This window comes from Balaenoptera borealis (assembly GCF_965194805.1).
Source record: "Balaenoptera borealis genome assembly, chromosome: X".
Lineage (NCBI taxonomy): Eukaryota > Metazoa > Chordata > Mammalia > Artiodactyla > Balaenopteridae > Balaenoptera > Balaenoptera borealis.
Window position 1 is genome coordinate 17006341 of NC_138881.1, and position 16182 is coordinate 17022522.

The window sequence follows — 16182 nt, forward strand, 5'->3', positions numbered from 1 at the left end:
TACACACATCTTCCTTCATGTAACCCATGCTAGATTGTGAGGGGTTGGTTTAATTCATGAATGTGAGAAATACGAAATACATACTCCTGTATAACACAATGGGTGACTTTTAGAAAATGGACTGTAAATCTAGTATTTATTCAGGCATCCAGAAGAGAAACAAACCCATTATTACTAGGAGTTGCTAAAGAGTTGCCACTGTCTGAGAACACAAATTCTCAATGCTATAGGAGGCAGGTGCTGCTGAATCAGGTACCTGCTTTGAGTAGATGCTCCTGCCATGACTAGGAAAGTGTCAGAAGGCAGAGTATTAAGACTGTAATTACAAAGAACCTGAAACCTTTGATGGGAGCAGAAAAGATGGGGCCCATTTTTTTTTTTTAAGAATGCCTATGTTGCATTCTAGCAGAACTGACTATTCTGTGAAGATTAAATGTTAGTATGCCTATGATAACATTCTTGGTACAATATTTACACGTTGTGGGCATCCACGCAGGCTGATTTTCCTCCATTCAGGAAGCCATTCGATCAAATAGGAAGCATCTTTTCAGTCAGCATTAATATGGGTCACACTTCATCATCAGGTGAGGGGACGGGATCATTGGTGGTGGGCTCCTGGGGGCTGCTCTGTCTATTCCATTTACCAGTGCACCCCGATGGGATGTGTGCAGCTTAGTACCTAAGCTTTGTCTCAGGCTCCCAACTCACACTCTATACTCGACTTGGGGTTTGGACTGGGAGTCAGTCCTTGAAGCCAGCTCCCACTTAGATCCTGCCCACAGGGACACTGGAGGGAGACTGGAAGGCTGGAAGAGAGGAGGCGGGGTTGCTCCTTCCTGTACGCTTGTTGTTCTGCTTTTCATCCTGGCAGTGGTCCTTTGGTTCAGCCTCCAGTTTGTTTGTTGTTGTTTTGACACAGCCAGCTCCAGCTGGGCAGCCCCCACTCCTCGGAGGTCCACACCCAGCTCACAGCGGCCTTTCTCTAAGCTTCTAGAGCTCTACGCTTTCTTCCCTAAAGGTGGTGGTTGCTTCCTTTGGTTTTTTAATTATTTTTATTTTTATTTATTTTGGGCTGCGTTGGGCGTTCATTGCTGCATGCGGGCTTTCTGTAGTTGCAGCGAGCAGGGGCTACTCTTTGTTGAGGTGCGCGGGCTTCTCATTGTGGTGGCTTCTCTTGTTGCGGAGCACGGGCTTCTAGGCGCGTGGGCTTCAGTAGTTGTGGCACGTGGGCTCAGTAGTTGTGGCTCACGGGCTCTAGAGCGCAGGCTCAGTAGTTGTGGCGCACGGGCTTAGTTGCTCCGCGGCATGTGGGATCTTCCCGGACCAGGGCTTGAACCCATGTGCCCTGCATCGGCAGGCAGATTCTTAACCACTGCGCCACCAGGGAAGCCCGATGGGGCCCAGTTTGAAGACGGTTTCTTTCTCCAAAATGAATAGTCTTATAACCTTCTATTTATTCCATTTGCTATGGAGTCTGTACTTCTCACAAATCTTCCTCTTTCACACCTTTATTTCTCTCCCCAGTTTAAGAAAAGTCATATAAAACCCTTTTCCTAGTAGTCATCTTGAGTTTATGCTAAGTCTATACATTTGAATAAGTGCATAAAGACACATGTAATGAGATGAGACTTTGGGGGACCTTGAGAGGGAGGGGGTGTATTTTGCACATGAAGGGATGTGAATCACTGGGGGCCAGTGGGAAGACTGTACCAGGCGGCTTCTGACCAGACTCCCAATCATCCCCACCTTCCAGTATCCAGGCCCTTACGCTATTCCCTTCCTTTGAGTGTGGTCTGTATCTAGTGACTTGCTTCTTACAAATGGAGTATGGTCGAAGTATGGATGTCACTTCTGAGATTAGGTTACAAATCGACTCTGGCTTCCATCTTTCTAGCTGTCACTTGCTTGCTCTTATGGAAGCCAGCTGCCACTCTGTGAACTGCCCTATGAAAAGGCAAATCTTTAGAAATAGAAAGTAGATTAGTTGTTAGCTGTGGGTGGGAACACGGAATAAATAAATAGGCCTGAGGGTTCTAATAGGGGTCACGAAAATGTCCTAAAACTGGATTATGGTGATGGTTACACATCTTGGTAAATTTACAAAAAATCATTAAATTGTACACCTTACATGGGTGAATTTTATGCTATGTAAAATATACCTTAATAAAGTTGTTTCAAAAAAACTTAAGAAAGCTAGTACTATAATAAGTGCAATAAAATCCTGATAAATCAAATGAGATGATCATTTCTTTGGTCATAATAACTATAAGCCTCAACAGAATCTTAACACTGAAAAACAGAATCATAACACTTACTTAATGAACAGTTACAAACATTATGAAAAATATTGGTGATCCCTGTACCTATAGATTCATGTGAGAAGGAAAATGGAACATACAAAAATAAAAAAGTTGGAACTGCAATCTTACCAAGTAAGGTTTCTGAATAAATTTTCTAAAATTTGATTTTACCAAACATGTAGGTTTTTGGAATCCATCAACATGGGTATTCTTCAACCTTGAAAAACTGGAATGCTGATCGCTCCTAATAAAATGAAAGAGAGAAAATAAGAATCTTTTATTAGTTTACATTTATCCAACAAATAAACAAGAGAAATCAAATTACACCCTTTGGAAACAATTAAAGCAGCGCAACAGTAAAAAAAAAAAATCTCAATGATCTATCACTACTAAAATTACAAATAATATTTACCAGGGCTAAAACTCTCATTTATCAAAAAACATTATTTAGCCAAGTTGGCAGTTAGCGATAGGGGGAAAACCATATTCCTAGGACCAGGGTTCTTAATCTGGAGTCCAAGGACAGGCTTCCTAGGGCTGTAACCCCCGAAACCATACATATGTAGAGCATATGTTTCCTGAGGGAAGATAGTCACGGCTCTTGAGCCTTTGGCAGCACAGGACAGCCCCCCTTGCCAAGAGACTCAGTGGTGAAAGCTCCAGAGAAGAGGCGGGTGAGCGGCTCAGGCCTGCTCACTGGCAGAGCTGGGGCCTCTGATACTGCTGGCTCCCCTCTCCTGTTGTAGTGAGGCCCAGAGGCCACCAAGGGCTATTCCTGGCCAGCCCTACCTGGGAGGGAGCTCCTTCCCTGGGCTTCTTTCTCCTCTAACCCCGGGGCCTCATTCCCACAGCCCTTGGGGGGGGGGGTCCTCTCCCTGTCACATCCCACCTCTCCCACAGTGGTCCTCAGACCCTTCCTGCTCTGTGGCGAACAAACGGCTCACGGCCTCGGCCCTGCTACACTCCTCCCACAGGACCCCCAGTGACATGGGGACAAAATCCACACTCCTCCTCACTGGCCCCCAAGACTCTTCCGGCGCACGCCCTTGCAGCCTTGCCGGCTGCTCCATCCCAATCTCTGCAACACCCACACAGAGCTGCGGGAACATCAGCTCCATGCGGCTCTCGGCACACACCACAACCTCGCCTGCCTCCACGCACTGGCCCATTGGGTGCCTTCTGCTGTAATTTCCTTCCAACTCAGATCAACCTCAAGATTTAGCCCCACCTGCACCTGTTCCAAGAAGGCTTTCCCAGACCCCTCTGAGGTGGACTACATGTCCCTGCTATGTGCACATGTGGCACTTTGGGGTCTTCACAAGTGTTTGTAACTACTGGTGTACCTTCTCACCAAGCAAGGTGCGATCCCTTCACAGGAGGCACTGTGGATGGTTCGTTCTGTGGTCCCGGCTCTGACCCCAGAACCCGACATGGAATAGCCACTCAGGATTTTTTGAAATGTTAAAAAACCCCATATTCTGTCAAAATGTTCATGATATGATAGTAAGTCAAAAGAGTAGGGGGCGAAGTCATATACCGAGAATAATTTCACTTGTTTAAAATATACACATATATGCCCAGAAAAAAATAAACGATAGGAAATGTACTAAATATTAACAGTAATCATCCCTGACTGGTGAAATTAACAATGCCTTATATTTTTGTTTTTATATTTTACTGTATTTTTCCAAATGTTCACCATTAGCATGTACTACTTCTATAAACAAAACAGTAGACTCTAAAAAATCCTCTTTGCAAAGCATATATCTGATGAACGGGTAGTACCCAGAATATATAAAGAACTCTTACACCTCAATAATAAAAATATGATAATCCAATTTAAAAATTGGCAAAGGATTTGAATAGATATTTCTCCAAAGAAGACACACAAAAAGCACATGAAAAAATGCTCAATATCATTAGTCATCAGGGAAATGCAAATCAAAACTACAAGAAACTACTTAAAACCCACTAGGATGGCTATAATCAAAAAAACAACAACACCGGTGTTCATAACAGCATTATTCATAATAGCCAAAAGATGGAAACAACCCACATGTCCATCAACAGAAAAATGGATAAACAAAATGTGGCGTATCCATACAATGGAATATTATTCAGCCTTATAAAGGAATAAATTATTTTAATGAAATACTGACACATGATACAACATGGATGAAAACATTATGCCACGTGAAATAAGTCAGACTGAAAAGGACAATTATTGCATGATTCTACTTATATATGTATGAGGTATTCAGAATAGGCAAATTCATAGAGATGGAAAGAATAGAGGCATCAGGGGCTGGGGGTTGGGTGTTACTGTTTAACTGGTACTGAATTTCTGTTTGAGAAGATGAAAAATTCTGGACGTGGGTAGTGGTGATGGTTGCACAACACTGTGAATGTACTTAATGCCAATGAATTGTATGCTTAAAATGGTGCAAATTCAGTGTTCTAAGTCAGTGCTTAGAACACTGACTAGAACATAGACATTAATATATAAATATTTGTTGAATAGATGAATAAATGATCTTTATAAAGTTAACTCTAGTTCAGTGGATTACAGATTGTTACAACAGCAAAAATAAAAACTGATGTTTTCTATAACTTGCCTAGCTAAAAAGAAAATCTAGGCAGTTTGATGTCCTCTTGAAGTCTACTGATACTATTTTGAAGCTGCTTTATCACACACACACCACGCCCGTATAACACAGCACCTCAATGACAGTGTAGGTAACTTAGTAATGCTGGTGACAAGAGGGAGAAACAGTGTGTCAGCAGGAGACATGGAGACTTTAGGGTAAGAGACTGGTTGAAAGTGGGAAAAAATAGAGAACAACAGGGTCTTAGAGACAAGACAGAATGCCCTGGTGTGAGGCTTGCTTGGGAAAGGTTTTAAGGTATCAGGGAATAAAAAGTGATCAAGATCTAAATGCATTACAATTTCAGTATCTTCTATCCTGTCTACACCTTTGGAAAGTCTTCATTCATTCAACAAAGATGAATTGAGCCCAAGGCAGTAGGAATACAATGGTGAGCAAACAGAGACACAGAGTCTGCATACAACTTTTAAGGGGAAAACAAAAATCACACAGGTGGGAAATAGCTACATCCTATGATTTATAATTTCCTCATATTTCATTTCTTCTGAATTTCTATGGAAATCTATACACTGACTTGATTAAAAAGGTTTATGCAAAAATATTAATGAGGTCAATTTTGATAAATTGAATTTTTAAGATAAAAGGATAAAATGTTTTTCTTATGTTAACAAGGAAATTGAATTAGGATAAAGTGAGAGATTAAAGCTTCCATATTATTTTTTTAAAACGATGAACAATAACAACTGCTGGTGAGGATGTGTTAAAAATGGAACCTTCATACACTGCTGGTGGGAATGTAAAATGGTGCACCCACTGTGGAAATAGCCTGGCAGCTCATCAAAAAGTTAAACATAGTTATCATATGAACCAGCAATTCCAATCCTAGGTATATACAGAAGAGTAGTGAAAAATATAGCCACACAAAAACTTGCATACAAATATTCACAGCACCATTATTCATAATAGCCAAAGAGTGGAAACAGCCCAAATATCCATCAACCGGTGAATGGATAAACAAAATGTGGTGTATCCACACAGTGGAATGTTATTCAGCCATAAAAGGAATATTCATGCTACAACATGGAGGAACATAAAAAACATTATACTACATGAAAGAAGCCCGTCACAAAAGGCCACCTGTTATATGATTGCAATTATATGTCAAGAAAAGGCAAATCCATACAGACAGAAAGTAGATTAGTGGCTGTCGGGCTGGGAGGACGGAGAAATAGGGAGTGACAACTAATTGTACAGGGTTTCTTTTTGGGGTGATGAAAATGTTTCGAAATTAGATAGTGGTGATAGTTGCACAACTTTGTGATTATACTAAAAACTACTGAATTCTTCGCTTTCTAAAGGTGAATTTTATGGTCAGTAATATCTGAATTAAAAAAAAAAACACCTCATGGCTCCACCATGCCACACCAGCCATCCAATACGAATAAAACAGTTCAACAGATCCAGAAAAGGACACCTTGCAGGAAGACATTTTTACACCCTACAACGCCATCCTCAAAGCTAACATTAATAATACTTAATGCTGACCAACTTCTCTGTAGCTTACATGCATCACTTTACTTAATCTTCACCACTACCGTGAGGTAAGTATAATTCTTATCTCTATTTTACGCTGAGGAAACAGAGATTAAGTAACTTGCCCAAGGTCAGTCACATAGCTAGGTATCTACAGAGCCAGGAGTTGAACTCAGGTGTTAACTCCATTGCTCAAGCTCTTCATCACCTCAAAGGGTAAAGATATATTCTGAGGCCTTACATGGTCTTTATAATATGTTGATTATCTTAAATCTGTTTTAAAAAACCTTTTTCTTGGTACATTGAGTTTCTCACACTTGCTGAGTAGTCAAGAAAAGCATGACTGAGAGCTTGTGTCACTAAAGAGCACAGTCATGCCGTGTCATATTAGGAAACTGGAGACTCACCCACCAAGGGACAAGATTTTAACTATTTTCAATTGTTTCATATGCCTCAGCACACAGTTTTGCTATCTTTTAATTAGTCCCAAACTTATTGTCAGTATCAAGTCCAGTTTTAAACAAGCTCCATGTATCTTGACCTAGTTAGCCATAGACATGACTTATAAGTCTAGTCAAATATTTTAATTTTTGAAACTAAGGACTATGGAAAGAGAATTAGCACTGGCCCTTCCTATTCATACATTCCCACCTTCTGGGAGATCCAAATAGTTTGAGGACCCTTGAGTGAACTGGAAATTTTTTCCCATTAAATTATATCTCATAATCATATGAGGTCCCAGAGTTGCCATGAGTTCTACATAGTTCTCAGGACTAGGGATAAACTGGGACCAACCTAGAATACTCAGAGCCCCTAAAAAGAGGTACAGGGTTGGGAAAGAAAAACAAGGATCTACTGACAATCAATTTGTCACTCATGGCATAAGTACTTCACATGTGCCAGTTCATTTAATATTTCTAACCTGTCCAACATAAATTGGTTATTCTCATTTTATAGAGGAAAAGGCTCCAGAAACTAGGCAAGTTTGCCCAAGAGCAAACAGCTTGTAAACTGGCAGAAGTAGGATTCAAACTCAGGTCTCTTCTGCATTTTCTACTACACCTGCCTCTGTTTCACGGACAGACATCCACAAAGAGTTCTGAAAGAGGATGGCACTGACCTCAGGAAATTTTGCAACATTCAAAGACTACCAGAATCTAAAGGGCAGAATGTGTCAGAGTTTCAATTAGTTCGAGCCAAATAGTCCATAAATTTGCTGGTCTTGGCTCCTGCTAATATTAAAAAAGCTATTACACTTCTCTCTAGATTACAAAGACCTCAAATACTCACCTACCCCATAATTTTTATTGTTTCAATGAAATAGCATATGATAACCACTGAATAACTTTGAAACATTTTAACAGATTTCACTTAAACATGTAAAATGGATTTGAAGAATTAAATTCCTACACTAAAGTGAAAATTACCAACACACATAGAAAATTGGAAAATATGCTAAAACCAAAAGCTGTCTGATAACAGGATGTTTTTCATCTACTGATTACCTCTCTGCAGCACTAGCTATGTGAAAAATGTGCTCATCTTCATTCTGTAACCGTTCTTTTCTCCTTCTTTCAATGTCATGTCGTAGGTCATTTGGATCTATTATTTTGACCAGAGTCTGAGGAATTTTGACAGAAGACAAACCATTCACATTACTGTTAGTTGCACAAAGACCGTATTGAACAAGAACCTTAAGTAAAAGTCCTAAATAAGTTACCTTGTACTCATCCTGCTCATGCTAGTGTAAACTGATAAAAATATTTTGAGACACAATTGACAATACAGAGTCAGAAAAGTTCATAGCACTGAACCAAGAATCCCACTTCTGGGACTCTATACCAAAGAAAAGTCTATCTACCCAAGTATATTCAAAATATTATATTTTAAAAATAACCATAAAATGAAAGTAACTTAAGTGTGAAAAAAATTTAAAGGAGAAGGGAAGAATAATTTTATGGTAAACTTAAGTCATAGGAATAATGTACAAGCATTTAAATTATGATAATGTAGACTACGTGGAAGTAACCATGGAAGAACACTTACTGAAAAAAGTTAATTAAAACTTACAAAGCCTCAATTATAAAAAGGTCATTGGGAGATTGGGAGTTCAGAGATTTTACATAAAAGGAATGTTACTATAGTTTAAGTAAAAAGATAAAGCATCCAAAACTACATGTACTGTGATAGTGTATGTTAAAATGCTAGACATAAGACTGCAAGGAAAGATGATCAAACAATATTTTGTCTTAAGTGGTTGAATTAGAGGTGATTTTTAAAAAATCCTCAAATTTCCTATAAGTTTATTACAGTACTTTGATAAGCAGAAATTTTCTGAAAATATCATTTATTCAATAAACTAACCTATCTCCATAAGTACAATAAAACTGTAACCATTCACAAGTGAAAATATTATTTATATATTCTATCACAAATGTATTAAAATCTCTCCTCTATAAAAACTCTTCACTCTCGATGAATAAATTAGCAGTTCTTTTAGAACTTGATATATTTCTTCTAAAACAAGAGCCAGTTTTCTTCCCCCTGGGCTAGTTAAGATAGTTTTTCTAATTAGCAAAGAAATGGCGGGGAGGGAGGTGGTATGGGTGGGAACAATAAAAAAAATTCAGTATTATTTCCATTATTTTTCTAGTTCATATTCCATAGAATCTTTCACACAATCTTCAGTAAACAGAAGAGCAGTGTCAAATGAAACTAACTTCCTTTGCATTCATTCTACATACAACTTAAAAATATACCCCACATGACTGCTTTGGAAAAAATAGGTATCAAACATACTTTCTGCAAGCTTTACAGTGTGAAGTTTTGGAATGAACATTAAACACTATAATTTTATGTCAATTTTACAAAGCTGTTACCCTTAGGGATTGTCTCTCTTAGGGCATATTTTTGTCTTTTGCCAGTGTTCTCTCTGCAACCTTTTGATAACTAGAGTCACTTGGAGAGCTTTGTAAATTTCAGATTCCTGGGTCTCAATCATTCTTCCTCACCCACTTTAACTACCTTTTTTACTCCCAATGACCAGTTCCCTTTCCCATTAGTATACCAACAATAAGATAATCTCTCATCAAAAATTATATTCACTTACCTGTTCTGAATCATATACAATAGTTTGTTTACTCTGAAGCTCGGCCAAAGACATATCTATTCTCCTAAAATAATAAAGGCATATTACAATTAAATAATTATGTTATACACTGATACCTTGATTCCATTATTACAGAATGGATTTTGAAATAAAGCTGGTGTGTCTTGGAGGAAGAAAAAGAAATCTGCTACCAGGTGGTTTTTCACCTATATGGCAGTCTCCCAGGACATACATATCCTGTAAACAACATCACAGTGACGCCTTAGTGGTTCTCAAATCACTAGTCTGTGTAACCTTAAACTTGGCTCCGGTGATCTACCGCATTCTAACATTGATTCAACTCAGCTCACAAGACAGGGCGCACCACCTGTTTGGACAGGTGCCAGCAGAAGAAGACATAGGTTCTCATCCGGCTGCCCTCAGAACAGCCATTTCTGACCACATGAAGCAACCCATGATTTCAATGGCTCGACAACTGTCTTTCATCTTCCAGTGATAACTTCAGTAGGCAATTACTACAGACACAGCAGAATCAAAGTTAGGTAGGTAAATATTTTCAAAGTCCTACACATTTAAACAATGCTAGTCATGGCTTCAATACAACCTAGTCTATCAAAGTGCACTGGCCCAGTACCTGCTGGGGTTAGTCCTGTTTTTAGGCAGGAAATGCAGTTCTAGAGTCTACAGCAAGCCCAGGAGGCAGGCAGCACCTTCCCACAACCTGTTCTGAGGCTCATTCCCATGAGTTAAATGAGCATACAATAATCACTCATTACCTGTGAATTTCTGGATCTGAGTTCAATTTAAATTCATTTACATCTGCAGCTTGTGTAACTTGCATTTTTGAGAAACGCTCATGTAGAGTAATTCCAAGTGATGGAAAATAATCTGCTGCAAAAGGGAAAAAAAAGTTTTATCTCAATGTAAAACTGATTCCACTTAAAAGATTATATATAATAAGCACAGGAAGAAGGGACTATTAAAAAACATCCAACCTGTTTTCTCTTGAAAACATATGGGACCTAAACTTATTCCACAGACTAATTTGTAGTGCTCACACGCTTTCCCAAGCCCAAGCAACAGTAAACGGAGTTATGAACCCAAAGATTCTGTTCCTATTTGACATGCCTGCTTACTTGCCAGGGGGAAAGATAGTGGCTCTCTCAAAGAGAGGACCTTTCTTCTCCAAGGTAAGATCTTCCTACATCTGGGAAGTAAAGCTGGTATAGAGCTCTACTCTTCACCTAGAGTAAAAAATAACTCCAAAAACAACCCTGAAGCATCAAAACAATTCTGAACAAATGCTAAATGTTATCTTTACGTATCACAGAAGGCCTCCTAATGCCATTTTACTTTAACATTAACTGAAGTTCATGAAGACATTCTGAAAGCGGCTATGCTACAAGCTTTTAACAGAATAAAGAGAAAGATAATACATTTGACCCATGAGAATGCTACTTAAGCAATCCTTTTCCCTAACTTACTGTTCCTGTTCTGGGACAATCTCCTGAATTTTTCTGCAATACCAGCTCCCTGTCTGCTAAGAATCACACTTCTTTTGGGTAAGAGGGGCTGGAATTGAGAAGGTGAACTGTTTCAAACTGCATGCTTTAAAGTAAATATATGCCTTAGTTTGAGGGCTGCAGAGAAAATAATTCATTTGCAAAATATGTTTTATGAAGGTAAAAAAGATTAACACAGTTATCTAGTAAGAAATGTAAAATTATAAATTTTGAAATTCTCAAAAGACCCCAGTTTATAATACCCACAACTGCCTTATTTATGCAGCATCAATAAGGAAAGTTATTTTACATGACTAAATTTTCCAATTAATGGAAACTGGCCAGAAGCAAAAGCAAAACACAACAGCTCAATGTAAACCTTTGAAGTATTTATTATGCAATGTCCTGATGTCATAATGTATAACAAATCAAACTGGAATCTTCTATTGATCACTTAGCATCATCCTTATGGCACAAAGTCCCAGTAATGCCCTCAGGGGCTTTAAGAATACGACCAAATGACCTATACTTCCAGATTTCTTGAGTTTCTTGAGTTTCATATCTGGTTTTTGTTATTTCCTCCTTCCTATTCAGTTATCAGTTATTGTTTCTTTCTGCTCTCAGTACACCTGTCTTTTGCAGCAGCCAACCTCTTCCTTTATAACTTTCAATTTGTAATCTACTATGAGTTGAAGCATCAAGTTATTGGAACTACATATAAAGAACAACTAGGCTTGAATTAATACGTGCTACTCTCTTCAACAGATTTCCTAATTAATGATCTAACTTATAATGAAATATTAATTACTACTATAATATCACAGATATTTACCTATGTCTCGTGAAAAGTCAGTACATTATTTTTGTGTTATCCCTAATGTATGTGCGAAATATACCAACCTTTAACTTGATGGATTATACTTATGATTTCCTGAGCAAATTCTCCTGTAGGTTTGTTTTCAGTATTCTGAGTTGAGTCAAGATGTTCAAACACTGGATGAAAGTTTTCACTTTTCCTGCCAACAGCAACCAAATCATGTGACATCTGTCTCTCTGTGGAATAGCTAGAAGCAACCCTAGAATAATTTGTAAATGTTTAACTAAATTTGAGACTATTTTACTGAGAAAATAACTTTAAAAGTTAATCACGATAGCTATAAAGCTAAAAAGATGTTTATCTTTTCTTATAATTAAGGCACTAAATTGTATGCCATAAAACATGTACAATAATGAGGAGAAAATAGCTATAGGTACACGGTTTTGAGTTCTCCTTTTCAAATCAGAGATCATTAAATATTTGCCACTTTAATAATAAAATCCTCAAAGTTCTAAGCTAAACAATTTTTACTTCAAAAAATACAGCAAGGCATTGAAGACACTCAATATGCAAAAAGTAATCAGATTATTTTCTACTCCCAAATGTCCATAAAATTGTAAAGCCAGCAAACTTACACTATCTTGAAATACTACCATACTTTAAAAGCTGATATCAAACATAATAATGTCTCTGACTTCATAAAAGTCCTTAAACCTCCATGTCAGTAATGAGAAGCTGAGAACAGTATTTTGAAATCAAATTCTGTTGAGATTAATTTAATCACTTACAAAGTCTCACTGAACTCTCAGAAAATAGTCTTAGTTGTTATCAAAGTTATGATCATTAGGAGCAATGATAGTGTTTACTCTAAATATATCCTTAAAGAAATACTACCATTTATTATATAACCCCAACCATCTTACCATTTTAATGCTTTCTGAATCTTTACAACTTTCGTTAAGAGCTTTCCTGACCTTTAAGTACCATTATAAAGCCATGATTATGATATATAACTAACAATTACTCATGCCAAACAAAGGGGCTCAGAGCTTACAAACATTATCTCATTTAATCTTTGCCAATAGCCCTATGGGGAGGTGCCATGGTATCGAGACAATGGATGTCTTGGTTGTTTTGCTTTTCATCCCAGAGGTTAAGCATTCCTATGAACATAATCCTTCCAAATGTCTTAGTGGGAAAGTTTACTTTATTCCAATAATGCTACTCCTGCTTAAAACTACTCATATTCTTCATCTGGAGGCAGTTTATGCGTCACAGAAGAAAATGCCTCATTATTTATATTTATTCCTCATTTTGGACCCAAAATGGCACTAACCAGCTTATACCCATCTTACTCCTCTGCATTTAACTCTGAGTAGCTTTTGGCTCTTCCCGAAAAACAAGTTTCAGAGTTGACGTGTGAGCTAGGCTTTGAAGGTTGGTGTGTTTTAGACATGTGGAGATGAGCTGAAAGACATTTTACGTTTATAGGTTAACAAAGGCAGAAAACACACCCAGGAACTTTGAGCTGTGTGATCTGAGCAGTCTGGGGAAAGGAAATAGAAGGGCAGGAGGTGTGAAGGTAAGACCCCTACACTGCCAGCCTGATGTGACAGGATTAGCTGATGGGAGAGGGTGGGAGGCTCAGTTCTGGCCGCCAGAGGACTGCCTTCTATCAGGTGTCTTGGAAGGGCGTTGCGGTTGACAAGGCCAGTTAGGGGACTTTTGTGAAAAAAGTAATGAGATGCTGAATTAAGGGAGTGTCAGTCTCCCTAATCCTTTTCCCTCAACTCCAAAAACTCTAAATGTGTTCTTAGGAAGACATGAGCAAACTAATGACTGGGAAAGTGCTTTGTGATCGTTATTAGCTGGAGGAAAATCGAGAAAGGAAAACTTTACATGTGTCATACAGATTTTGTTATCTATTATAAGCTTCCAGAGGGCAGGGATTATCCATTAGTTTTGGTGGTTGGGTTTTTGTTACTGTTGTTTTGCCAGGCAGTTGGTTTTGTGGATGGATCTTAATTGTGTAGAAGAGGAAATTATGGTTTAATGTAGCTTTTTAATGTTTTCTTAGTTATTACACACAACACTCAAGTGAATGTCAGGGGAAATATCCTTAAACAGAGAAGGAAAACTGGGGTGGAGTGGTGGGAGGGAACAGAGAACCTGGAAGATTTAATCAGACCGGAAGTAGATGTAGTATTAGAATACAGGTGTTGGCTATATTTTAATTCTTAAAACTGTCTAAAATGCATCTCAAATGAGAACATTTGATCTTTTCAGCTTAACTACTTGTATTGGGGGTATTTCGTGAAATTGTTAACTTGTTGATCAGTAATGTCATGGGAAATAGTAAAAAGGAAAATATGAACAAAGAGGTGATTAAATTTATAAATGGAAATACCTAGAACATTTTGCATTCTAAAGTTTCTAGAAACTTTTCCTTATAGCAAAAGTATAATTATTTTTAAAAGACTAAATTTCAGGTTATACTATTTTCATGTGTATTTTCTCGATGGATGATCACTGATATTTTTTTATTAAAAATCTTGTTGTGGGGTGTCTCTAGAGTACATTTTTTAACTGATAACAAGTTTAAACACTAAAATTTCAGGAATTAAGTGTAGCTTCAGAGTATACCACAGCACTCCTATGAATTGAGAGTTGGACTTGGAGGGGGGGTGAGAGTTATGCCAGTAATAAAAAATTACAAGTAAATTTTACTAATTATCTGGTGAAAAATTAGAAGCCTTTATCAGCTGGTTCTGTCTTGGGAGAAACTGAGACTGCAATAAAAACCATTATCAACTGATTTCCCCTTATAGATAGATCATTTTTATAGTTCCATTTAAACATCTTATTTTTCTCCTGTAAAAAATTTTTTAAAGCTGTCTTTTGGGTATGGAACAGGCTTTTTGTACCATTAAACCCCTTTAAACAGAGAGCATTTGGAATTCTTTTGTTAGTGGAGGTTGCTGCAGGGCCATTCTAGCTTCTAGCATTCTAGCTTCTAGACATTTCACTAAATGTCTCTTACTAGTTATCAGATACACAGTGAGAAGCTTGGAGCAAATTAGGAGGAGAGAAAGGATATGGGCCTTCTAATGAAAGTCTTTCTGATGAGTCAAGGAAACCACATCAGTGGCATCAACCTGCGGCATAATCACTCGTCCATGTTTCTGCCTTGGCAGGGAGTCGTCTCGACAGGGCTGGTTTGAGAGCAGGGAGCATGAAAAGTCAGACGGAAGCTTTTCCTCTGAGAAGTTAAAAATAGGCACTTAAAACCATCTTGTTAGAGGGGTTTAATTTTTTAAAGAATATCTGTAAGCCCCTCATAACCTTGGAGCAGTTTTGGATATATGGCCGTTAGTGATGTAAATAAATAAGTAAATACATACACGTGTACACCCACACCCCGAAATGTATCCATCTGATTGATTTTTGTTATATGAAGAGGTATTATTTTTTTCTGGTGGTGCTGCTATTATTTAAGACATATCTCAGGGCTCTCTTTTGGATTTATCTTCAGAGCCTGAAACATCATCATGAAGAACCCTAGCAGCTGTAAATCTCAATTCTTTGGATGGTGGAGTCGCACACCACCTCACACATCACTCCACTGTGCCGTGGTATCACCAACATCATCCCATGGTCTATAAGACCAGAGGAGAAGAAACCTAATCCTATGTGGATCCACAGTCCCAGGGCACCCTAACAGATTGTCTCACAGGGTAGGTCTTCAAAAAATACCTGCTGAAGGAATACATGATAAAATGGAAAATGACTTGGACAATATGAAATGGTGAGTTTCAGCTAAAAAGATGACAGACTTAAAATTCTGAGGCCAATTTAATTTTGTTTTTTAACTTTCTTAGCTTACTTAAAAATTTTTTTCTTAATTTAGACCAATTTAAATTTAAAATTTTTCATTTTTTATAATAGAAAATCTCAAATATATACAAAAGTTCAGAGGATCCTATGATGAACCTGTCAAGCCAGCTTCAATAGTTATCAACATATGACCAATTGAAGCAGACTTGCAGAGCCAGGAAGAACTACCGGTTAATTTGGGCCCCAAAGGCATGGCCAGGTGACCTGCCCAATGTCACAGAGTTGCTCAGTGACCCACTGGAAGACAAAAACCTATGCATCCCAACATCAAACAGAATGTTTATCTCCCTATACTAGGACCCCTAAGACACACTAAGAGAAGCTAGAGTGAAACACAGGAATGAAAGGGAACCTTCTCTCAATTAATTTTTCATTTTAGAAAATGTATATGAGAAATATTAGGGGGGAAAAAAACCTTAGT

General features: G+C 38.0%; 1 protein-coding gene across 19 annotated transcripts in view; it reads right to left on the minus strand.

Annotated features, from left to right (window-relative positions):
- Positions 1-16182, minus strand: part of BCLAF3 (BCLAF1 and THRAP3 family member 3) — an 82997-nt gene that overhangs the window by 14568 nt on the left and 52247 nt on the right. For 11 of the 19 annotated variants that reach the window (XM_082375609.1, XM_082375614.1, XM_082375612.1 and 8 more), the window contains 5 exons: positions 11951-12126; positions 10325-10439; positions 9549-9612; positions 7945-8060; positions 2430-2544 (listed from right to left, as the gene is read on the minus strand). In XM_082375609.1, the coding sequence (XP_082231735.1) occupies positions 2430-2544; positions 7945-8060; positions 9549-9612; positions 10325-10439; positions 11951-12126 (586 nt within the window). Of the gene's footprint in view, positions 1-475; positions 1961-2429; positions 2545-7944; positions 8061-9548; positions 9613-10324; positions 10440-11950; positions 12127-16182 lie in introns of those variants that run through there. The other 8 variants (XM_082375606.1, XM_082375605.1, XM_082375599.1 and 5 more) reach the window with 8 other exon arrangements.